The 26,337-nt window shown below is 35.4% G+C and overlaps 1 protein-coding gene across 2 annotated transcripts in view; it reads right to left on the bottom strand.

The window, feature by feature from the left end:
* Positions 1–14,413, bottom strand: part of LOC121424775 (Kv channel-interacting protein 4-like) — a 58,655-nt gene extending 44,242 nt beyond the window's left edge. Inside the window, exons 1-2 of one of the 2 annotated variants that reach the window (XM_041620549.1) lie at positions 13,901–14,413; positions 3,412–3,536 (exon numbers count right to left, since the gene is read on the bottom strand). In XM_041620549.1, the coding sequence (XP_041476483.1) occupies positions 3,412–3,536; positions 13,901–13,931 (156 nt within the window). In that variant the 5' untranslated portion in view covers positions 13,932–14,413. The remainder of the gene's footprint in view (positions 1–3,411; positions 3,537–13,900) is intronic. The other variant, XM_041620548.1, reaches the window with a different exon arrangement.
* Positions 14,414–26,337: the final 11,924 nt, after the last annotated feature.

Below are 26,337 nucleotides of genomic sequence, written 5' to 3'. Positions count from 1 at the left end.
TCACTGATAGATATCAACGTCACTGCAGCGAAGTAACAGAATCATTCACACAACATGACTAAAGGACTTGGTATGAAAAATGGCTACTGATGCCCACAAATTTTCAAACAAACACAAACAGTGAAAAGAATAAAAAGAGTTGTGACATAGAGGGTCACGTGGTTATTTCCAAGCAATGTTTGTCAGGTAAGGTGGTGAATGTGATGGTATATAGCAAGATAGCAGGTGGTTGAGCGAAAAAGGAGATGGGTATTCCCAAGAACCGGTGTGACAATCATCAAATCATTTTCAGCCTGTATCTCTATACAACGGATGAACACAAGATGAAGTGAAATGAAGGGAAAACGAAACGGGGGAAGGGGTGTGACAATCATCGGTTCATTTCCCTCCTCTCATCTCCGTGTAACGGAAGCAGGATGAACCCGAGAAGGGGGAAATGAAAGGCGATCAAGGATACATCTCTCACTGGATGGTGATCGTCATGACGAAGAGGAAGAGGGAATGTTAGGGTGCAAAATGCTATACCAGGAGCAGGAGGACGGGGTGGGTTAAGGCTATTGAAGGATATTAGAAAGTAACAATGTGAAAATAAGGATGGTCTGGTACAAGGATCATACAGAGGGGTAAGAGGGTGGGATGTACCACCATTTATGAAAGTAATCGGAAGATTTTGTAGGCCTAATATTGCCATCTCATCATTTAAGAGCAATAATGGGCAATATACACCATCTTTACAGCATACAAAAATCAAAGTTTTCCCTTTGTTTCAATAAAAATCTTGATGAAATTGAGCCATTACAAATGATTCTAGCAATGCGCTTGCCTTGAGAAGGGGATGGTCATTACATTTCATTAACAACTAAATACCTGTACCTGACTCTAAGGCCCGTATTCTGAAGTCAGGTTTAATTTAGACCATGGTCTAACTGTGCTAGAATTATGGGGAGCCAAAATTCAAAAATTCTGTTTCTATTGTATATTTCTTATGTTTAATGTACAAACATACATCAAAATACTTAATTTATCATTCTCAGACAATTATGAACAATTTGGGTGTCATATGAGTTAATAGATTGGATGTGAACTGTTAGGATTTGTGCCCCAATTGGCTCTCCATAGTTAAACCACAACTTTGAACCAGGGTTTAAATTTAAACCTGAGTTCAGAATGCAGGCCTTAGTATTTATCATATCAAAGTCATGAATATAGCATCACATAATAAAAAATAACTTCCATACAAGCAATTGTCTGTCAATTCAGGAGTAAGAAAATATTTTTTTGAAAAGAGTCTATGAAAAGCATCAAATATAGATGAAGACAGATTAAAATATTAAATAGTTCCCAGACAAAATATAAATATAAGATATCATACAAATTGCATGAGTGATTAGACAAATAAGATAATTGTGTGAGATACGCAACTAGTGACATCTTCTGGATAGCATTTGAAATATCAAGGTTTCCTTATAAGAGAAAAACACATTAGATTAGACAGATAAGCTAGGTTTATAAATACCACGCAGAGTAAATGGGAATTACATGTACTGAATGAGCTGCAGCATGAAAAACAAGTCTAACAAACATACTCATGAAGGACAGTGGAAATAGGTTGTACAGAAAAATACATGAACCAAGAAAAGCTAAGAGAAGTAGTAGGATATATAGGCTGAGAAAGTGAAAAGAGAGCGAGAGAGAGGATAACACTAATGAATACAAAGAAGGGGGGGGGGGAGAACACCCAATACATGGAATGAAAAAATGCTCTAATATCAGTTAAAGGGTTCAATAGATATGAAATAGACACAAAGAAAGCAATTGGAGAGAAAATGAAAAAAAATTAAGAAAGGGAGAGTATGGAAATAAAGAAATAATGAAGTTCATTTTTCTTAGGGAAAAATAGGAAAATGATGAAAAAACAATATATATAAATGGAGTTTGAAGCAAAATATAAATAAGGTACATGAAAAAAAGAAGATGAAATGGGAGTTGATCCAGGGAGAGCGAGAGATGTACTTGCTATGCATTATTCCCACCTGTGCCATGCAAGTCAATTACTGACTGCCTGAGGAAAAATACAGCGGCACGTGCTCTTGCCTTGCTAATTCAATTTTGAAGAAAAAAGGAGAAAGAAACAGGACGCCATGGCAGCAAACCATAATAATAACCAACCCGGGCAAAATGGCGTTTTCATGGGAAAGAAGGAAAACATATGAATGTTCACTGCATCTCATTCTCAACCAGCTTGACTTTCAGAGTGCTATTTTAACAGTTATATGAAATAAAGACATGAATTTGACAAATTGTATGGTTGCCATTTTGCAATGGAAGTGGAATGCCCTGTGGAAAAGGTTGAGGTAGCAGGTAGGAACAGCAGTTTCAGCGGTAGCAGTAGTAATAACCATAGTAGTATCATCAGTAGCAGTAGTAGTAACATTAAGTATAAATGATTGGTAATAAGGGAAATTTTAGGTAGATATTAACACAATGTATTTTTTATTTTGGATATTTAAAAATTAAATATAATTTTGCCACAACTATTGATATGCATAAAATAATTCAAATTTGGTTTTATATCTTAATATTTCAAAAAATAATACAAAATAACAAAATTTCCCATGTAATATACCAGCAGTTTCAGCAGCAGCAGTATTAATAATAATAATAGTAGTATCATCAGCAGCATTAAGTTTGAATGATTGGTACTGATAGCATAAGATAAATCTTGGGTAGATGTCGAAACACTGTATTTGATACATATTTTTAGATTATAGAATTAGCATCATGTAAAGAGGTCAATTATTGATATACATAAAATAATTTAAATAAAGGTGTTTTCGCCTAACATTAATGAATGGAGAATAACATTTCATCATGTAATCTAAGGTAGATGTTAAAGGGCTATCTATAAAAAAATATGAGGAAAAAACAAAAGATCAGCTGTGTACTTCATGCATTAATTCCAATAGTAAAACTACATGGATATCAATCAAATAAAAATAGACATAGAGATCCAAAACAATCATAAAATAATAATTGTGCACCATCTTCAAACCACAACGTATGTGATTTGTATTACTATTGGAGCATTAACAAGAGAAGAAAAAAAATGAAAGATTAAAAAGCAAAGAATAAAAATTATTCAAACTAAGATTGACATCTAAAGACAAGATATGAAGGGATTGATAGATTTAAAAAGAGGGGAGAAAGAAGAAAAAAAGGAAGGGGAGAGACCAGAGGGCAAAAGTGAGAAGGGGGGGGGGGGGGTGGGGTGAATGATAGATATATATATATATATATAGAAAAATATGGAAAGAAGATGGGATAGAGACAGGAGGGGGACATAGGAACAAACAGCATGAGATGATGAATAGAGGGACTCGAATGGGAGTAGATTCACAACTATTTACTGACCTGTTTGAAGCCTCTATACATCAGCTGGAGTTCCTTCTTGGAGAATTTGGTCATTTTACAAAGCTTGTCTAGCGCTTCTGGCTTGTAGCGGACTGTCTGCATATCAATCTCATCCAAATCATGGTCTGGAAGAAAACAACAAGCAAAACACAAAAAAACATGAAAAATAATAATCTAATAGACCAATAAATCAAGATTAGAAAACAATGACATACACATTTGAAATAATGATTGTAATACCAACAATTCAGTCCAGTTCATTTGTTCATCGTATATTTGGTCAAATATTCACATAGAAATTTCTTCAGGCCTGTATAATGGTTTAACAAAAAGGACTTAGAATGAAGCATATAGTGGTCACATGAGGGTAAATCTCCTGAAACAAGATCTTGAATTTAACTCAAAAGAGGATTTTGTAATGCAGTTGTGATATGAATGGTTATTTCTTAAAATATTTTGGAAAAAATCAACCAACCAATTATTCAATCAAAACAAATTTCACCCCTTTTTCATTTTGAGTGAAGATCTTCTAAATACACCTGTAGGTTGTCTGATTATAATGAGTATGCTGCACCCGTTTCCATATCAATGAACTCTTAATTATGACCCCCCTATTATCGTACCGATACTCCGAAAGTGATAACCTCAGTGATATCTGGTCCTCCCCTGGAGGTCTGAGACTTTCATTAACGGGCAGTTCAAACAGCATGCATGCATGAGAGAGAGAGACACCGGAGGTGGATTCCTGAAAATGGTTACCTACATCAGGCTATGCACGTAAGCATCGTTATCAAGGGAATTATGAATAATCATATGCCCACGGATGCATGTGCGCTGACATGTTAGTCCCACGGTATGGATATGGATGTTGTCTGGTCGGTGTATGTAATGTATGTTGATGTACATGCAATTCTTTTATATTTTGTTTGCATGACAAAGGGAGCAGTGTGTATTGCCTAGCAGAATATACCACAGCGATGTTTTCAACCATTCCAAAATTCATGAAATAAATATAATTAAATTTCAAGACATGTAAATATATACAACTATGGTTAATTGAGTTATTTTATTGTTCTCTGGCAGGTGGATAACAAGCATTTCATGAACATTTTGTCAGTGGTGTTCCTTGATTATTCTGAGCCAATCAGATGCAAGGATTTCAGTAACTTATAACAGTCGTCACTGAAAAATACTTGTTGAAAAAAAAGGATCTCTTAATGAGATCCAAGAAACAAATTATTTTGGACTTCCTAGAAACAAAGTCAGTAATACTCTCACGTACCAGAACTCAGCTTAAATCTTTTCAAATATAGTATTTCACATCATGTACAGGTCCTTATTGAAAGACAATCGGTCACAATCAGGGCATGAAATCCAACTCTATGCTGAATTTAAGAATTTGGAAAAGGTTCATCAATCTCGTCATTAGAATATTCTTTATCGAGTTTGCAGAGTTATATTCGGGACCCCAGCAGAAAGATTTCAGGTCCAATAACGCAATACGATCCGCATCGCCGTCTGTTTATCACAAGGGCAAAAGCTCGACATCAATATTCTAGTCATGTGCAGATGAAAGACTGCCAAAATTTGTGCACCATTAGTACCCTAGGCAACTCTAATAAAATTAAAGAAGTCTCTTCTTCCGTCCAAATACATGGGAAGGAACTATTCTAAAATAAAACCTTTAATGGAGCACTTCCTTTCTAGAAATTGCCATTAGTCATTAAGGAGTTCTATAATTTATGATGATTAATAGAAGACAGTAAATTTTGAATAGAAACAAAAATTGAAGATGGAGAACCATCTGAAAAGATATTCAGAAAAAATAATTGAGAGTATCCAAGCTTCACCTACTGATCTTACCAATTGGGATCTGTTTCTACAAAAATACTTGTATATTTCTTCTCATTCCTGTATTTTCAACATACCCCACTGCACAGGTGGGGTATTAAAAAACTGTTAATTACTTCTTTCTCATTTATTTTTTGTGAGCCATGACAAAATATTCAAAACCCTCATTGTAATTAATACAAGACACATTTGAAAACATCTTAATGATTCGAGTAAAGTTTACCAGCACTTTGTAATGTTTAAAACTACATTAGAATGCCAATAACTGAAATGATATTCACTATTGCTTCAAATACCTCTTTAGAAACAATCTTCTAAAAAAATTACTTGGATAAAGTTAGCCTATCTAATTCTATGGATAAAAACACAATTTCCATAGAAATTGCCAATTAATAATAGTGAAAATATTATAATATAGTGCATAATCAAGTACAATTACATTCGTTTTCTCATACACTAAGATTTCTAAAGGTCACAATGCAGAAATGTATAGTCTAGAAAATTTCTGCCATACCTGACAATATTAAAAAAAACTATGCTTTTCATCGCTCTCACAAAGAAATGAAATATCAACAGACTATTATAAATAAGACTATCCTATTACGTGTATTTCATATAGATCATGATCTTGAGATTATAAAATCTTATGTCTGATCTTCTGGAAAGATCTTTATTGTAGTTTTCAGTTTTCTAGCAACAAGTAAAATTCAAAACTAAAATTCATCACAACAGCTGTTAAAATCATTTTTCTAAAAAAACCCCCAGACTTCTGGAAAGATGTTTGATTAGCTTCAGTGTTCTAGCAATAAGTGGGGAAAATACTCTCAAAATTCAATATAACAATGCACTAAAGTCTTTTTTTTCTTCCTAAATTTCATAAATTCCAATCACTCAACTTGATTTTAGATCCACGACTATACGCTGGTTAAGTCATAAACTTAATTGGCACTTGTTTAGATGGGGTGAGCATATGTTTACAACTACACTAAATCATGACATAAAGTCTGACACCCTGAACACATCAATTATAATTATCACTTCATACTTTACACCTTCAGTGTTATGTCTAGTGGGGTAAACTTTAAAATCCAGAAGGGGTATTCCAAACACTCATGGACTTGTGGAATTATTATATTTTCTATATTAAACAGTATGTATAACTTTAATTTGATCCTATACTTTAACGATTGCATGGAGCTCATTTTTATCTTCACAAAATAAATGGGCATTCAATATCACTTAAGAGTATTACACATAAGATTGTTTGCTTCCCTTCAAACTAAAAAAAGAAGAGAATTTTGCATACAGGGACCTTGAATTTTGTTTAAAAATATAAATTGCTGGTGAAAAGCATTCAATTCATAACTGAATAAGTTGGAATTAAATGAAACAAATGTAACAAATAAAGACTTGAAGGTCTATAGGGGTTGAATTCCTTGTTTGAATTGCTAAAAAGCATACTGAGTGGACATTGTACAGAAAAAGAATTTGCCAATTTTAAGTGCTAAAGGGTAAATGCATGCAATAGTTTTAACTTTTGAGCAAATTCACCAAATTATAAACCTTTTGTGAATTGAAGCTAATAATTTGACACCCTGCTGTCTTCCCGTTAAGTTCAAATCTCGTCTGTGAGAACTGACCATAAGGTGCGTCAGATTCTTCAATGTGAACATGCCGGGAATGCTGGCAATTACATCACATTCAAGAATCCAGCCCACCACACGCATGAAAAGACACACTCCTGAAGTACATTATCTGGCAGGATGGATAAACGTAGGGTGTCTAACGATCAAGTCCATTACCACAATGGAGCAGACCAAAGATGAGGCGATGATAGAGGGGTAATACTGTTCATGAGGATAAAAGACTGGTACCTCAGGGATTTGGCCAGAAGCACATCTAAAAAATGGCACCTGGAACAGTTGTACCCCCTTCCAACAATGGACACTGAGGCCAGTGCTGAAATATTCCCCTTCAAACTCTTGATGATAGTGGCTTGTTTGGTTGTTCACCAGATAAAATCAAAGTTTTAAACAACTTTTGTTTTTTTTGTCACCACCAGACATTGGTGCCTGGAGCTAATGCCCCCTTGTCCCCCCCCCGCCCTCCTTGCCACTGTATGGATACAAGGTAGATCTGCGAATCAATGTCCTTTAAAATGGATAAAAGGAGAATGCCACTCCAGGACCCCACTCTATAACGTGTCAAGTAATGTGATTTGTGACCATCTGATCAGCACTAGGAAGGTGCTAATGACATAAAAAGGAATGCGAGGTAACAGCCTTTTGGCTCTCATAAGCTGGGTTATGACATCGCTCCAATTTACAAATAAAGTTCTTTGACCTTGTCACATGGCAAGGGGCAAGGATTCTAATGGCCCTAACTGTGACAAGTGAATGGCTAGATGACCTCAAACTACTCTTTCTTGTTCAATGCTTCGGAAAGTATTAAATTTGTGTGTAAAGTATATTTGATGTTATCTTAATTCTAATATATATGTCCTGTTGTGATAACCCATCCAATATTTCATTTCTGCTAAGAATACATGATATAGTAGCTTGAGGTCACCTATTTACAAAAAGAATGTCTTTATTTTCACTCAGAATGATGGGTCAGTAAAGAAACTGCAAGAGAACTGCATGCTTGTACTACAGTTGTATTCTTCTGTACAAAAGGAACATACCACCATTTTCAATGTGCATTCAAACAGGGTCATCTCATGTAAAAATGCTGTTTTAAATTTCAAGCAGGTTGTTTAATCCCGTCACTCTAACACCAATGGTTTAAAGTTTGAAACAAGTTATTTAATTTTTTTTAACAATTGTGTAAAAGTTTAAGCATGTTGTTAGAGTGATATAAGGAGTGTGATATTTTTTTTCACTGTGTACAGTTTACTGGATAAATATTAATGTTATACCACTGTTTTGTATAACTGGGTAAAATGCTTTTCCACCTGCCAACATACAGTGTGAGGACATTCAACACTCCAAATGGGGTAGCACATATTTGCACACACCCCCCCTTCCCATTCCTAAAAAAAGTTTGAATTGGCAACTATAAATGACTTGATATTATGTCCTTTGTCTCTTTGGCTAACCTTCCTGAACTCAGCAGAAAGACGCCTGTCACACGCATGAGTACTCATGCGCTCCCAAACAACATCAATGTAAGACCTTAATGCGCTAGCTGCAGAAAGACTTCATCTCATCGCAGGTAGCACCCTTAACGCTTTACACGGTTTCTTGAAACATTGCATAACACTGTAACACTATCGATCCGTTTGAGAGCTCATGCATTCCATGTTATGCAAATGAGAGTTCGTCGGTACATGGGCAGACAGCAATAAAGCTACATAAAATTATTCCAAATGAATTAATGCACCTCTTGCCCTTAGGCTTTTTTAAATGTTAGCAATCGGACATATTTCCCATGTGGTTGGCAGCTCAATCCATTATACAGACCAGGGGCCTGTTTCATAACGAACTACAACTATTGTAACTTTGTCTTATAGTATAACTTCCATAGGAACCTTGATTGTGATTGGCTGTTGGAACTTGGTTACCAAGGTAATTGCCACAATGGCACAAAGTTACCATAGTTTCCACATTTGTAACTCTTCATGAAAAGGGCCCCTAAGTTTTGCTCAAGAAAGACGGCTTCCACCCTTTAGCTTGGGGAAAATGAATGGGATTTTGGGGTACTTGAAAATTCAAACATGACTTATTTCATTAAAATCTAAAAAGATATCTTACTCCGATGAGAGCTGGAAGAACTTGCTTAGGATATTTTGGACCGACTGAAATGAAACTGAAGAAATAATTGATAATACATTTGTCAATAATCTCCTCTCTCACATAATTACCTTGACCAGAAATAGGATACAGAAAAGCTACAATGTATAAAAGTCATCAAGCGAGGAAGCAAAAAAAAAAATAATACTTGTGAGATACATCCTTCTTCTTCTCAGAATAACACTCAGCAGTACTCCAAGATCTCATAATGTAACGCCCAATCAGCTTTCTTCTTCACTGAGCATGTTAGTTCAGCGACATGACCACCGATTGTTAATGTGGAAAAACCCAATTATTCAAACACCTAACATAATAACATCAGGGATTTATGTTACCAACTATCTGCACAAATTCAATCCTGGTTCCCGTAACACAAAGGTTAGCGATTAATCGTACGCTTGATTTTCTCGACTGATTGTACATTGTAATCAATGCAGTCAACGTTAAAAGATATTCTACGATGATTGCTAAGCTATGTGTTAAGGGCACCTAATGGCGTTCAGAGTAAATGACCCAAGAGGTTGAATGTTCCATCTGACACAAGAGTGTTGTAATTCCATGAATAATTATAACTTTACAAGGAAATGACATTCTCATTCTCAAGTCAAAGGCAAACCCTCAATGACGTATGTTCTGTCTGTATTAATTGCATGTTTTTAATATCTTTGCTCCTATACAAGACTGACTCAGAGTCTAATTTAGCTGGAAAATGGTCACCTATCCCCTGTAAAAAGAGTCAATATACATGTAGATTTAAAGGGGGAAGGAGAAAATTGAATATTCCAGTATCCAGTATTGCATTATTTTACTTGCTAAAGAAGATAACTTAATTAAAAGGTAAGAATAAATCTCTATAAGATAATTTCATTAATTCAAAATGAAATGAAAACATAATTTTTACAAAAAATGGGGAAAAAATGTATACATTCTATATTTCAAGGATTTAAAATATATCCAGATTGGCTCTGAATAGTGACCAGCAAAATTAAGAATTTATTTGAAATCTGAAGAATTAACTTTTAAATCTAAAAAGATTTAAATTCAATATCTATTAGATTCATATTTAAATCAACAAGGTTCAAATCTAAATGTATTATTCGGCTAATCACTATTCACAGCCGATCTGGATTTATTTAATCCTTGTAATCTAGATTGCAATGAATGAAAATAAAAAGGATTTAATTCTGAGCATTATTCTAAATCATTCTAACTAATAGAGGATGTTGGAATAAATAACTATATGTTGTACCAATCTAAAGCAAAAACACATTTTTTCCTTGAAAACAGAGAAAACTGAATAACTATTCTAAATCTGTGTATAACTGTTTCATTCAGAATTTGGAATTAAAGTGGGAGGGGGGGTCCATAATATTGGAAAAAGATAATATAAATGTGTAAGTGAAGTAAATGATGATTTCATTCATTTTTTTTTCATTAAAAATCAATGACCCAAGATATTTTTGAGTATTAAACAAAGAAATGGTAATTTACGTTGAACAAATCTGGAGTAAAAAAAAACACTTTAAAATCAAGCATGAGTTCTGTAACTGAGCAGCAATTTTTTTCAAGACAGATGGAGAGAATCATGGAGACAACTTAGCATCCTGCACGTTGAAATTCCTTGACAATTGGGAATTGACCGATGAATTGGGTCACGACTCTAGTTTAAGTTGTTGAATTACGACAATGAAATGGGATGAGAGAATTATGATTATGATCCAGCTAGCCACCTCTTAATGGCTTATGGCCAATGGCATATTCTTCTATAGGTTTACATCTAGAAGGGCATCTCTCTTGAAAAATGACATCAGAGAATGAAGGAAAATTATTATGACTCTTATTGATTTCATTTCGTTATATGCTTATGGTGTAGATACTTCCCTATCTGTTTGACTTTTAATATTTGTTTCTTCATGTATGAATATTAACAATTCTGGGGTATTTTTATCTTCATACTAAGACTAGACTCTGGAAATTTGCTACAATAATGTGTCCATGATGTTAGGAACACTTTAAAACATTTTTTTTTCTAAGATAACTCATCTCCATAGAGACAAATGAGATATTGGATTAACAACTATTTCATAGTATTGAACATTCCGCCCTTTCACATGGTAAAAAAATTGTAAGTTGAATGATGATTCCAGTGAAAAATAAGGCTAATGACGAATATTTAGCTAGTGTGAAACCAAACTAGAACATGATTAGAATCACGAACGCTAATTACAGTCACGATTACAATAGCAATCATCATTACAATTATGATTCAAGATTCATGTATGAAAAGGCCTCTGACAGTCTTAGCATGAACCAGTCTCATCAACTGTCACTGTTCTAAAGGGCAATGTTTCAAATATGAATGTTACTCCATTTATCGGATATACAATACTATTAACACAAAGTCTCCTCTTATTTTGTAGACACATCAACAATAATGATCAATACTTCTTGCTGCACAAATGCAAGCAACTCGATAGGTGACTTCCGTGAAGCTTTTAATAGCTTTTAACAAAATAATGCGAAAATTATGGCTCCTGTCAAACCATGCATGCATAGTGGTTTTCGTGCACGGCAGCTGATTTATATTCAGATCAATTCTACCTGCTGCTAAAATGGATATATTGCATTGATTTTTGCCGAGATTTGATATTTCTATCACACCTGATTGGCCAATGCACTTTGAGGTAAGATATATGCAATCAAGCGAATCATGAAGATGTCATTACTAATGATTGCTATGCTTCACTAACCAAAAATAAAATATTACATAACATGATAAGCACTTTGTTCTTTACTTTGAAATGGAGGGGGAAAGGATTTCTTTTTTCAAAAGAAGCAGCATGGATATGAATTTTTTTTTTCTGACGAGCAGCCCATGAAAAACCATATCAGGGGGCCCATCCTACAAAGAGTGGCGATTGATACGATAAATTGCACCTATGGAAAGCCAGCAAAGTCAACAAATAAAATGCATGTTTGCTCAAAATTTTTTCTAGATATGAATGTATATCCATAAATTCATTGATTTCTTGACAATTTGGTGTGTTCTCTTTTCCTGTAGACAAAATTATTACGCTGATGGATTTCCATACATTTACGATTGATTAGATCAATCGCAAGACTTTGTAAGACAGGGCCCAGATCCTTTGGTGCCTTTTAGTAAGAGGATGGGGGATATACACCATTATAGAGTACTCATAACCTCTTTATTGATGTGCAAATCCAGGGAAATTAACTGCCATTTTTTTAGAGAATACTCTTGCACGACAATTTGTCATCTATTAATTTAGTGATTAACTTTTAGCTTCCATCAATATTTGACGAGATTCTATTTTAATATATCTACATAGTGTTGGAAAATTTCACTAACCACAATCTTGGCCCAATACCATATCAGTTTACTAGCAATCCCCAAAACAGCTTCAGCCAATAAAGATCATTGTTGCATATCCATTTTCTTCAACAGAGTAACGAGTAGCCAATCACAATAGCTGTTTCAAAATTGAAATTGACTGTAAACCCTTAATAATAATAATCCGCCTTTATATAGCGCTTAATACATCGGAACAATGTGTCTAAGTGCTTTACAGGTATATTATTACCTCGGTCATCGGGGTAATATAGCAAGGATCCAAACAAGGGAAAAATTATGTAATTTGGCCTATAAAGTGTGGATCTGTTTATGAAAATACTGCAGTTCCTGTAAAACTTTAAAAAGCTGAGTGATCACTCATATCCGGTCTACATCAAGGCTCTTTGCATTTTCAGTTTTTTTTTTTTTTACCGTGGAAACCTCTGCAGTGGCTTTTAAGCCATTTTTCTCCGTCCATGGACATACTGATAGTGATCCATCACCACCCAACCCTCATTCAATTCCTGCACACCCCCTTCGTATTACATAATTAATTGTATGGCAAAATAATGACAACATCAACCACCATTACGCACTTCCCATACCCACCACAACGCCTACAAAATCAAACAGCCTTGATTTTGAATGGAGCTAACAGTGGTATAATGACCTTTTCTGCTAAGTACCAATTTAAATCACATTCATGCACAGATCTCTCCTTTGAAAGTGTACTTGCCCACAAACTACATTCACATCTTCATGAGATCATATAAACATACATGTAAATCTACAGTGGCAGGAAATGATAATATGCTTAAGTAAAAGACAAAAACAAACAGTAATGGTACAAAAAATTATATTGCTATCTCAATAAGCACACTTTTGTGACCAACAAATGCCACATGGATTTGAAATAGCTATTAATTGTAGTTTCTTTAAAAATTGATATTGATAAAAGTTATGATTGTGTTGCACTTAACTCATAAAAATATATATCTTTGAAAAGGTCATGAAAATTGGTTACATTTATCTCCCTCTCCAACAATAATCAGGACGTATTTCTTTTAACACAGCACAACAATTGAAAAGGAGCAAATTAGATATTTCAGAAAGAGGAAAAGCCCAAATAAAAACCAATCATACGTGTATGCCGCAAGCAAGTCAATATGCCCACAGGAGATGAACTGATAAGCTGCGGACAGATCAACCAGTCAATATCTATGACTACAATGGATCAAGCAATCATGACAGTCATGTGACATTCATTGAACTTTGACTTCAGAAAATGATCAACATGGTGATTACATTACCATAAGTTTCTTCTTTCCTTCTCTCTCTCTCTCTCTCTTGCCCAACACTCGTAGAAACACAACCTGGTGAATATTTTACAAATCTACTGCTACAACTTATTAACATTCAGATACACGTTCAGACGAGGCTGAAGAGTGAAAACAGAAATATCAAGCATGCCACTTTAGAGAGATATAGGGGTTACCTTGGCCGAGCGTTGCCAGAAATGCTCCCATGATGCCGTGCTTGCTCACTACATGGAGGAAACTGGCCGTCGGCGGTTCGGTTCCGGCCCCTTGCCCGCTGTCCACAATGACCGTTACAGACAAACAACCCACGAAAAACAAACATACGAGCCCCCTCTGGTAAAGGCTGGCTCCTCCGTCCCCTAGTCAACTCTTTGAAGGGAAGACCGAAGATAAGACAAAAAGCCGTGTTCTTTAGATCCTGAGTCAGGTGGTTTCATCAATAAAACTCATACAGGTTTAAATCCTCGGCCTTATAGCATCTCGTAGGAGAATCATCCACTATCGCATGATGCATCAAACCAAAGTGACTTGTGTCTTTCTTTACCTTCTTAAATCATACAGTTCTAATATTTTGGCTACAGCGATCAAGCAAAGGCTCATGAGGAATAATGGAGAAACAAGAAAAAGATGTACTAATATGATATACAATTGGATGCATACAGCTATTACCCCGATCTCTTCTTCATCACTCGGTGGTGTATCTGTGTGTATTGTCTGTGTATGAGTTGTAGTGTGTACATCGATATATTGGCCTTCTTGCTTGGTTGGTACCACTGTCCCTTTCAAAACAGACACACACCAGTACATACACAATTCCAATCTCACAAATCTGCTCTGCCTAAATGCACATAAACACATGTGCGATGGGTGGCAAAGCGTAGATGTAATATTCAACTCCTCGACCACCACCGACTTTCTCCCTTTTCCCTTCTTTTTCCCCACATTTTCCCCATGCAAATATATTGTTTTTCTTTTCAAATGTTCACTGTTTTTTTCACTACAAAAGAGAAAAATCTGCCACTTAGTTTTTCCGCTTCGTTCATGATTTTACCCCGGCATTTTCAACCTATTGCGGTTTTGAAAATCCTGTCACATCTTTTATCACGTGTGTATCTCTCACATACTGAATACTGTTTTTAATCCCTAAAATGCTAATAATGCCTGTTTTTACCCCGCTACACACTAAGCTATTTCATTCTCCCCTTCCTCACTCTTTCTTCTCTAGGCTCTCTTCTCCTGTCTCTACTTTTATCTTTTCAATTTACCTCCCATTTCTGCCACCTTCTTTTGATTATAAATATTCCTTAAACTTCTGCCCTCTATACTTTCTTCTCTCCTATTCTGTTCACTTACATGATGTATATGTTTGTATTCTTATGTATCCTTGCACTGTATATATGTTTCACAGGTGAGCTATGTCTCGCAAGCTGTGCTTTTTAATGGATCACCTCAGCTCTGCATTTTAATTATTTTTAATACATTGTTACTTCATTGATGACATGTATAATGTTTTGTAGAATTGAAATAAACTTGAATTTAAACTAATCCCATATAACTGCACCTTTCCTGTTATGTTAAAAGTTAAGTGGCTTTTTTTCATTCAAAACGACCTTCGCAAGAAGTTAGCAAAAAAGAAAACAGAAAGGGAGCATCCAAAAATATCAAGCAATCAACCGCACCCCCAGTCCTAAACCCTATTAAAAGTATAAATCAATAAATCTAACATTTAAAATGCAAAACATATGTATCCAACTCTAAAAATATTCTTTTCTCTCTCATATTCTAATGGGATATTAGGGCGATTCCATGCTAGAAAAATCAGTCATTTTCACAACATTTTTCAACCTGCTGTACAAACGAACAAAGAAATTAAATTTGCTTTGTGATGATATTAAAATACTATTGGGTAGACATGCAAAAAAAACTGACAACCAACAAAAATATGTTGACCATAGGTGAATTACAGCTTAAAATGTTGCATGTCGTACGGGACATTTCTGCGTCTGTACGACACACAACATTTTCACCTACAATTTACCCATAATCAATTTTTTTGTGTCAGTTATTGGCTTTCCACATGACTACCCACTATAGCTTTATCTTTGACAAAAAAGAATATTTTATTGCCCAAGCATTCGGCTAGAAAACTAGAAATTGTTGTCAAAATGTCCCGTACGACACATATGGAATCGCCCATAAGAGTTTCCTGCGATATTTTTTATCTAGGGTTAAAATCATCTTTAATAAACAAATTATTATTAATGTAATAATAATGATAAAGGCAATCAATAAAGGCAATAGTGTGTTTCTCAATGGGAAAACAGTCAATTTACAAACCACAATAGTCCCTACATACAAGCATTATTTCCAATAACATCACCATGTTCCCAAACCATTATGATCATATTCTACATGGAATAGCTCTCATTTACCTAACCACAACTGACGTGAAGAAAAACCTCAATATAAAGACAAACGATGAGAAACCATGGTAACAGAAATTGGTTAGCTTGTATTTAAACCCCATTTGCCATCATTTTGAGTGGCAGGTGTTAATAAACCTAGTCAAATGTTGAGAATATAATAGAAAATACATGCTTCAATAATTTACTTATTATTCTCTTCTAACTTTGTTCAATCAACCACAAGGTAGCTTCCTTTCCATAGGTCAACACTGTTTCTCCTAGAAAAAAAATTATGTTAAAAGGTACTTTAGATGAAAAATTCTGTCAAAAATTACAATACCCCCTCTTACTCTGCCATATCTCATAATTCTTTATATCATATCATTGATGTTGCAAAAACTTTTTTTTTTAATCTTTAGAATTTATTTTGTATTACAAATATGAATATATATATTCATTTTTCCTTAAAACCCCCCCACAAAAGTGAAAATTAATTCTTATACTTCATTCCAAAATTGGAGATCTATTCCCCAATAATGTGATATGCAGTTGTGCACTAATCAAAATGAATGAATAGTATACCATGCAAAATTGTAAATAAAATTTCAAAATAACCCCAATACAACCTTAACTGTGATTCCAACACATGAACCTGTCAGGATTATCACTGAGTAACATGGATCACAAAGTTTGATGGAACAAAATAGGTTGCATGTCAGAGCACATGTGCTTTGAATGAACATTGTAGAATTATGATTCAATGCTACATACACTATTCTTTGACATACTTAAAACACATTTTAAAGCGTATTGCTGTAAAGTTTGACCCTATCAAGGATAAAAGCAATCTCAAGATATGGCATCAGTCATTATAATTCAATGCCAAAACCATGGACTGAGCAAGATTAAGTGAGAATAATCCTATGACCATGTAGTTCTTTAGTGCATGTGTGTTTATCAAATTAGTACAGTCCCTATAGCAACTGCTTCTCCTTACCATTAAGGGGATGGATTTAAGATGCATTCAAACAATCTCTCGCAGTTGTGACCATAAACATGAATTACAAATCAAAATACTGTATAGAGCAAGGTTACTTTACTTAACCTGCTACAAAGAGCACACATATCATGTTTGCAGTGTTTTCCAGTTCATTTGTGTCTTCATGTGTTCACAGTATTTTCAGTGATTTCACTGTGTTTTCACATTATTTTCACAGTATGTTCAGTGTATTTGCAGTGAGTTCACAGTGTGTTCTGTTCAAAGTGTGTCCTGAACCATGTTCACAGTTTTCCCTGTGTTTTCACAGAGCATTCAAAATGTGATCAGTGTTTTGACAAGACTAGAAAGACAAGGAAATTCAATGACTACATTTTCACACTGTGGTCAACTCCACACTGTGTTCACAAAGTGGACCCTGTCAAAATGAGATATAAATTGAGTTAAATTTAATAATTTTATTAGTGAGATCCACATTGTAGAGATCCAGCAGGGAACATTCCAGATGTTTTTTAACACTGTTAATTTCTTTTAAAATCCTGTCATTATGCCACACACTGTACAGTGCGACTAAAGCATTAAAGAGTGACTTAAAGAAAATGAATGTGCAAACCATGGCAAGCAACATTGATTGATGCTAAGGAACCATGAATGAATCTATAAATGTTTTAAACAATATGTCTGTGCTAAACTGTGCTCCAGATGCTTTTTGAAAAAAAAAATTGAATGATCGAGCGGTTTGCTCGAAACTTGAATATTTTGAAAACTTGGGCACTAGGATGAGAGATAGTCGCTTGAACACAAATTTAGATGGAAAGTGTAGTTCTAAACCCACTGCCTCCAGAAATCTTATATTATTTCATTGAGCCTACAGAAATGGGAGGGTTTAGGAGCAATCAGGTTAAAACCCATCCTCTCTTTGGTCTGATTGGTTTGTGGAATATTCACCATGAAAGATACCATCTTACAGGTGTTTATACAGGATATAGGATGTCAATTTAGCAGAGCTTTGCTCAAGGCATACACCTGTAATAGCATCTCATATCACATCACTTAGATGTCTCTCTTCGGGGTCATGCATTTCGAGGACATCTCAGATGTGAGACATGAGAGTGTAACAAAGAAAAATATGGAGGATTTGGAAAGATGGATACATAACTGTTGATTTAAACAGATTTTCTTATATATCTGTGAATCTATTTATTTAAAGAAATGTGATAAATAGTGAAATAGGAAAGAATACACAGCTTGTTTATAACAATATAAGTGAAGTCTAATCTTAATTTAAATAAAACATCTTTTTTTTTTAGTAAAGAGAATAATTGTCATTGCTAGAATGATAAGTTTTTTTGAATTCTTAGAGCAGTCAACAAGTTTCTACTACAAAACTGATAATAAACTTATTTGAGTTTCACAGCATGGCACCATCGTAGATAATATTTTCCATTATAATATAAACAATTAACTTATGTGATTTTATTTAAGTTTCTATTTCAAAGTAAAGTGGGAGGATAACACCAGTGGGATTGTTTAACATTGAAATCAATGGTCTTTGTAACAAAGTCATAAAAGTATTCTTTCTAATGACTTTTCTGAAAAAAATACCATGAACTAAAGTAGTTAATATGAATCCAATGCTGACCTTCAATAAACAAGGATGTGTGTTTCCTTATGATTAAAATGTTTTGGTTTTGCCAGAGAACATTTTAATCTTATCTTTCTGCAACAAAATATTTTCCTGTTTCTTATCCTAATGGTTCTATACTGGAAGCAACCGTTGGTATACACAGGCATATCGTTTGTCAAGACATGGCATCTTATTGAAATATGAAAGATGAGTAGAAGCCAATGACCGATAGAAAGAGAGAAATGCCTTAAGAGGATTACTCAACCAAATACAATCCAATTATTGATTAGACTGTGGTACGTCAAGGGCATTTCTCACACACATGAAAGTAAGCAACCAAAAACAATATAAAAAAAAGACAAACATGTTATTTTCGTACTAATGTCTCAAAAGATAAATGCATTTGGGGATAGTGATAGGAATGAAATTCAATACTTTCAGCTTTTATTATAAACCCTTTGCATCATAACAGTTTGAATTAAAATTGTTTATATAAAGTATGCAATTTGGAGAGAAGTGAATAATATATTGAAATAACATTTATAAGTTTAACATTATTGTTAGGTCTAAAATATAACATAAAACATAGAATTGGTAAGAGAAGCATACAAACATGATGCAAACACATAACAAATGAGCATGCATGGGTATTTCAAACCACGACTAAAACCATTATCTCACAGAACCATCACTACATAAACCACAACAAACATCAAAAAGCAGGGGCTTGATTTTAATGGATTTTCTATTGACTCAGACAAAAGAACCATGTTCTTTGTTGTTCCTTCATGACTTTTTCTGCTCGTTTTGCAGCTTTTTAATTCAGACCTCATCCAACACTTTTGAATCCTGCTCTTTTTGTAATGGCATGATCATAACAAGCATGATATCATTTTAAAGATAATTAGATGATCTTTTGAATGATACATATATGCACTGTGTAATTGGGAGTTGGGGAAAATTAATGGCCAAACTCAGATTTCCAAACTTATTTGAGGTGTTTATTTTGCATGAGGAGGTATAATAACTTCAATCTGGAAAAAATATAATGAACCTAATAAAAAACAAATCATGCAGGTTAGTAAATACCTGCTCTTCTAGATGATGAATAATGTGGATTAAATGTCAAATATTTTTGTCTGAAGATATTAAAATATCACAAATTATTTAGTTGACTGCAAACATTAAAACAGATGAAATTAACATTTTCCCACATCTTTACAAAAAAATACATCAGGAATCTGAGGTTATGCCTATGTATTGTAGCATCTTGAACTTTAAAACCAAGCTCAATTTAATATGACCTTTCCTTTGGAGAATTAAAGCTGTTAAAAAATGCAGAATTCAATCACAGTATTCCTTTCTGCTTATATTAGAGAAAGATTTTACTTCACGGAAAGCACTCCCAGGACTTGGCAAAGAGATCTGCAGCCAATTAAAATGGAAATGGCAAAGAATTATGACCTGCATAAAACTCAAAATCTAGGAATAGGATATCATAAACAGAGAAAGACAAACATAGATATGCAAGAAAATATGTTGGAAAGGAGGAAGAAGATTGCAATTTGGTATATGCATGAACCTTACCATATGGTGCAGAGATGATAATGAGTGTTGATGATATGGGTAAGGTTTACATTCAACAAGTCTTGCCAAGAGAGGGAGGTATTTAGGAAAACAGTGGGCCCCACAAAGAGGACAGCTTTGATCTGTTATTGAAAAGAGAGCCTTTGTAACGGCGACAAGAATCAGATAACTCTCACGATCATGAATGTCATTATGGCTGAGATGGGAGCACTGTATTTGAAATATAACATATAAGGTTTCGATTTCTCTCTGAAAGAAAGTTACACACACACACAAAGGGAAGAAATAAATGCCTAGACCCTTGATTCCCGGAGGGGCCACTTACATTGACGAGTGGATACCATGCGCGACCAAAAAAACACGTAAAAAGGATGTCTTTTTCACGATAGGGCACGTTACGTACGTAACGTGATAAGGGTGCCAAAAACACAAAAATAATGAAAAAAGGGTATCTATTTCGCTAGGAAAATTACGTGTTTAGGGTCTAATTTGCGGGGATGATAAAACAAAATTCAAATGTTTTATAAAGGATGTCCTTTTTGCCCCAACACTTCGTGTTTAGAGTCCGATTTGCGCGAGGTGTAGAAGTGGGGTCGTACTAAACCAAATAAGGTAAAGCCGACGACCGAAGGAACCGTAACAATAAAACATTCCTGTACTTGTTTAGGGGTCCATTTCAGGGAATATTTGCCAAGAGTATCGTTTTTGTTTCCAATACTTGTTAAGGGTAGGGTTTCACACGCCAATACTTGTTAAGGGGTTAATTTTCAGAATATGGAAATTACGTGTTTAGGGTGCTTTTCGAGACCCCTTGGTCGCGCATGGTATCCACTCGTGAATGGAAGTGGCCCCCCCGGGCCTTGATTACAGCGACTCTTGATACAAGAGAAAGATATGCAATGTATGTGTAAAATATACTTGTGTCAAGAAGTGAGAAGAGTAGGAGAAATGAGGTAGGATAGAGAAAATATTGAAGAACTTATGACATGTCTTGAAGCCTTTCTCCTCGACAGAGACATGATCAGATGGAAAGAGAAAAGAAAGTGTTTAACCCCCCCCCTCCTCCTGCTCCTCACAACACAAGGAACCCTAACACATTCAGGTCAGAATGAGAAGGAAAACGTGAGGGTGCATCTAAATTGAATCTTGAAACCAGTCTGCCGATTAGTCTCAAGCAGGTGTCTGAAATACTTAGAAAGCCACCGGCATAATAATATACCACTCAGACTACTGATGAAGATCTTCCCTATCACTTTCCTTGCTTGCATCTTCATGTCAATAGCAACTAGTGGGATGAATAAGAAGGAGTCTGCATTGCATCTTATGAGGGTGCTGAAGTAATAACAGTTGTTAATCCAGCTGTCATTATAATATTTTTTTCAGTTTGATTTTGCTTCTATTTTATTTTCATTATGAGATGAATGATGCATGAAGATAATGGACATCTCGTTTCAATCCAATCCTTTCTATAACCCAGTTGTTTTTATTGTATTCTTAATAAATGTATACTAGAAGGATTCATCAAAAGAGTTGGTTTCAGGCAGTGGGGGAAATCAACCATGTTGCTGTGCAGATGATGTGGGTCTTTTGGTTTGCTTTACAGATGTTTTTGTGAGTCCACATTTGTGTTCACACTACAAACCAACAAAATGACTCCACACCAACTGATAAATCATAGGAAACATATACCCCTTTCATAAACCCAATTATGCGGCTTATAGCAGCATAATTTGGTCGTAAGATCGGAGGAGGACCAGAGTTATCCGAATTATTTTGATGCTGCAATTATCCACATAATAGCAGCATCGGGACCAGATTTCTACTTTATGAACGCATTTCGAAAGTAATGCGGATAATTGCCATCGAGCGGTCACAAGGTCACCCTTTTCCAACGCAACCGCATCGGAGGCGGTGTGTGCGGTTGCCATGATGATTATCCGCCTTTTTTAGGACGGGCGCTCGTAAAAAGAGTGCGGATTATTTTCGGAGTTTATGAACGCAATTTTTATTGAATTATCCCCATTACTCTTAGGCAGCTAATTGGAGGATAGGTTTATGAAAGGGGTAATACTGTAATAGAGTTGGCCAGTCTGGAGTCGGTTATGTGACTACTGCAAAAAAGCCGTTCTCATCTTAGCTGGTCCATCCAAGTATATAAAGCAAACAGTGTCATGCTTTATCTCTAAAAGTCTAAGATAACAGTCTTTCCTGTCCATGTCATATTTATAAATAAACTTGATTCATTGTTTATCTATCACTGGAGATGATGTTCTTGTTTCTATAATATCTGTAATCAAAACAAATGATACATTGATAATCTTTGCCAACCTTGTCAAAAATTGGAATTTAATGTCTGACAAGTGATAAACTTTATAACTCTTTAGAGTAAGCTTCTCACTCCAATACAATCACTCACCTTGCTCTGAATAATATTTGAACCATCCCTTGTCTGTATCAAACCCTATTCCGAATTATCTGTTTTCTTTAACTAGTATAGTGGTAAGCAGTTTAGAGGAATCTGTGAAGTTTGATTGACTGTTGAACATTGCTACCATGGTATTTATCATTGGAGGGCAATTATTAGCAATGTCTCCTTATTTCAAAATAATTCATAAAAATCATCTTCATGAGACAATTAAGATCTTGATTAATTGCCTGGAGAGTACAATAGTTCAGCTTTCCACTTGGTTTGCTTAAATCTCTTTAGATTATGCCAAAGGAATGCAAATATTTCCCCCCTATTTTTTAAAAATAGTTTCAAGTAATGTTATTACAGCTCAAGTACAATTAGATCAAAAGAGATATATCAACTTCTCTCCAATCTATCTTCATTTCCAGCCAGGTGATTTGACAGGTTGAGAAAATTTCCAAGAAATCGAATAATCAGCAACAGACATCACTTGCTAATTTTCCCATCCTTGTTTTTTCAACCCTCTAAAATCAAATCACCTTGATTTTTCTCTTCTTTGCTTATCTCAGGTTCTAAACTCTTCATCGTTCTATACTATGTGACTCATTATCCCTCCCTTGCTGGTGTTGGTTTAGAGCCTGTCAAATCTGTTTTAGGGCCACCTTCATTGGACTTTGCTCCGATGCTTATCCAATATAACACCAGGTGAAGTTGATGGAGTAGCCACTCATGCTTGCGCCCTCGTTTGTTCCGACGGTGTCATCGCATCATTAATGGAGGTAGGGTTGGGATGTGGGCGCTTGGGAAAGAGCGAGGAGTAAAGCAGGATGACTTAATGGGAAAACAGGTCCTTACTTGTTGCGTAGCAGTGGAAGGTGATCTCGCTTGAGACTTAACATGTGTAAGGTTTCTTTGCACAAAAAGAATATATCAATGGATATAAGCGGGTCAGTGAATTAAGAACCGATTAAAAGATAGGAGAAAATACATTATCATAAATAGAATGTGTTCATATCTAATATATAGAATGATGTAGTGGAACCAAAATATATAAATAGACAGAAAAAATCACACGAAACATATTTTGAAATGTGTCAGTATATTTCAATTGATATTTTCAATACCTCTAAATTGGCAATGCAATGAAAAAAAATTTGAACAGTGTTTTCACTAGTAAAAATTCACAAATTTTTTACTCATAAAAACTGTTACCTATCAATCGTTAATTCTAATGCATACAATTTAAAAAAGAAACAAAAATAATATTGCCAATTTGAAGAACAAGAGATGATCAAATGAGGCTACAATGATTCATCATTCTGAATGGGTGCAGAATAAAAAAATGTGTTCATATCTACTCCTGATTCAGAGTTAAATGTTCATGAAGCATTTTGTGAGTGATTTTCACCGACAATTCTGCTCTGAGCCAATCAAATGCAAGGATTTCAGTACCTTATAACAGCTGCCAGATAAAATCACTAATTTACACTTCATGAAATAGTCAGGAGGGAGCAAGACCCAAGTATGAGAGAATGGATGGATAATTTGGGGGGGGGGATCAGAAGGGCAATAGATTATACAGATGAGATTAGGTGATGGGCAATATGAATTCTAAGTGGCTTAGAGGTGTAGGATGACTTAGTGAAGTGTATATCATATTTGCTTGAACTTTTATAGGATGGAAGACAGAGAAAAGTTGAAGACTTGAGTAAAAAAAAAATAAAGAAAAAAAGATACAATAGATGATAAAGGAAGGGTTACGAGAAATTTAGAGTTAAGGGATGGAAAGAGAGAAGTGGGGGGGGGGGGGGGTAGAGAAAGCAAATGATTCTAAAGCATTAAAGTTATTAACATATGAAACTGGGCAGGACACATGGGTCTCAAACCTTAGAAAAAAAAAAAAAACCTTTCCGTTCCTCCAAACGCTTTCCAACAGTGAGGAATCCCTGATAGAGAGTATCAGAAGGAAAAGAGAAGCGTAAACCAAAGCTAAATAGCTGGCATGGGAAGATTCTATCCAATGGAACAGTGACATTTCAACATGGATAGCCAACATGGCCAAGGGGTATGCACGAACCAAGTCATGAAATAAGAATGATGCATTCATTCAAATTATGTAAATCTTCACGTTTTCTTACAATTGTGTCCACGTAACCTAACATTATAGGAACTAAGCAGTGAGATGAGAACAAGATATTAATTCTTTATACTACCCATATAATACTCTTACTTGCAATTGCTATACAACTTCAAAGAGCAAGAAATTAGATTGGAGTGAAACAACACTTTATGCTATTTTTGTCTCCAACACCTTGTATTCAGAGTAGAGTGTTGCTATAAAAAAAACCCAAACAATATGAAATAAGGATAACAAAAGTTCATGCTGTCCAAAGAACAAAGAAAAGGCTTTACTTTAGATACTGTATTTTGCTCTGTAAACTCTTGTCTGTTCTACACATTTACTCCATATGTCTTGTAGTTTGGGTCTCAGCATACCCCCTTCCAAATACCGTAAATTATGAAAATACTTACCTGATTTTCTTATTTACGAGAAAACTCATACATCTACTTGATTTGCTAGTTCAGCCCTCTGGACTGCCATACCCGAATAGAACTCCCAAGGATTTAAAAAGCGCGAGCGCGCCCTCTCCCGTTCAGGCTTACTACCCATGATCACCGCGCAACTAGCGTCCATCTTCCTCACCTTTCGCAAGCCCATACGTTGAAACATGTTGCTACGCAAGGCGGAGGGTCGGTGGGAGGGTATCAAGTAGATGTATGAGTTATCTCGTAAATAAGAAAATCAGGTAAGTATTTTCATAATTTACTTCAATAACTCCATACATCTACTTGATTTGCTAGACCAGCACGGACTCAAACCGTAGGGAGGCATGTTTTCAATTGTAAGCCTAAGAAAATTTAAACGAAAAAACAAAAACAACGAAATTTAGGGAGAGGGGGAAAAACCGCAGCTGCTTTAAGCGCCGAAGCAGCAAATCTCGCCTCGCTGGACGGAATGTCCTTCAAGTAGAAAGAAGTGAAGGAGTTAGTTGAGCGCCAAAAGGCGGCCCCCAAAAATGTCCTCGAGGGGAATGCCCTGTATACTCAGGAATACTAAGTATCATGGGCCCTCGGCCTAGTGTCAGGAGAACAACATCACCTGCTGACTAGAGCATAAGAATCGAAATTTGTTGAAAATTTCAACAAGAATCGTGATCGGAAAACTGAAGCTTTTAAGGCTCAGTAAGTGATCAATCGACCAATCTGAGAAGGCGAGATATCACAGAACCCCTACCGAAATTTAAGCGTGCCGCTTGCTAGTAACTAGCATGCGACTAGCAGGGCACTCGCTTAATAAGCGAGTGCATGCTAGCGAACAGTCCCTGCTCGCTAAAAGATCGCTTAACTATTACTCTGCACGCATATCACACGCTTATTAAGCTAACCGCATGCTAGTTACTAGCATGTCGCAAGCTTGCGCAAGCTAGTCGCACGCTTCCCGCAAGCTTGGAAATTTCTGTAGGGGAAGCCTCCGCGTGGGAGAAAGCGCCCAGAATTCGATATCTGTCTCAAATGCGTGAGGGCAG

Source organism: Lytechinus variegatus, chromosome 12 (assembly GCF_018143015.1).
Source record: "Lytechinus variegatus isolate NC3 chromosome 12, Lvar_3.0, whole genome shotgun sequence".
Taxonomy (NCBI): domain Eukaryota; kingdom Metazoa; phylum Echinodermata; class Echinoidea; order Temnopleuroida; family Toxopneustidae; genus Lytechinus; species Lytechinus variegatus.
The sequence above is the reverse complement of the archived record's forward strand: the minus strand, read 5'-3'. Positions and strand labels throughout refer to the sequence as shown.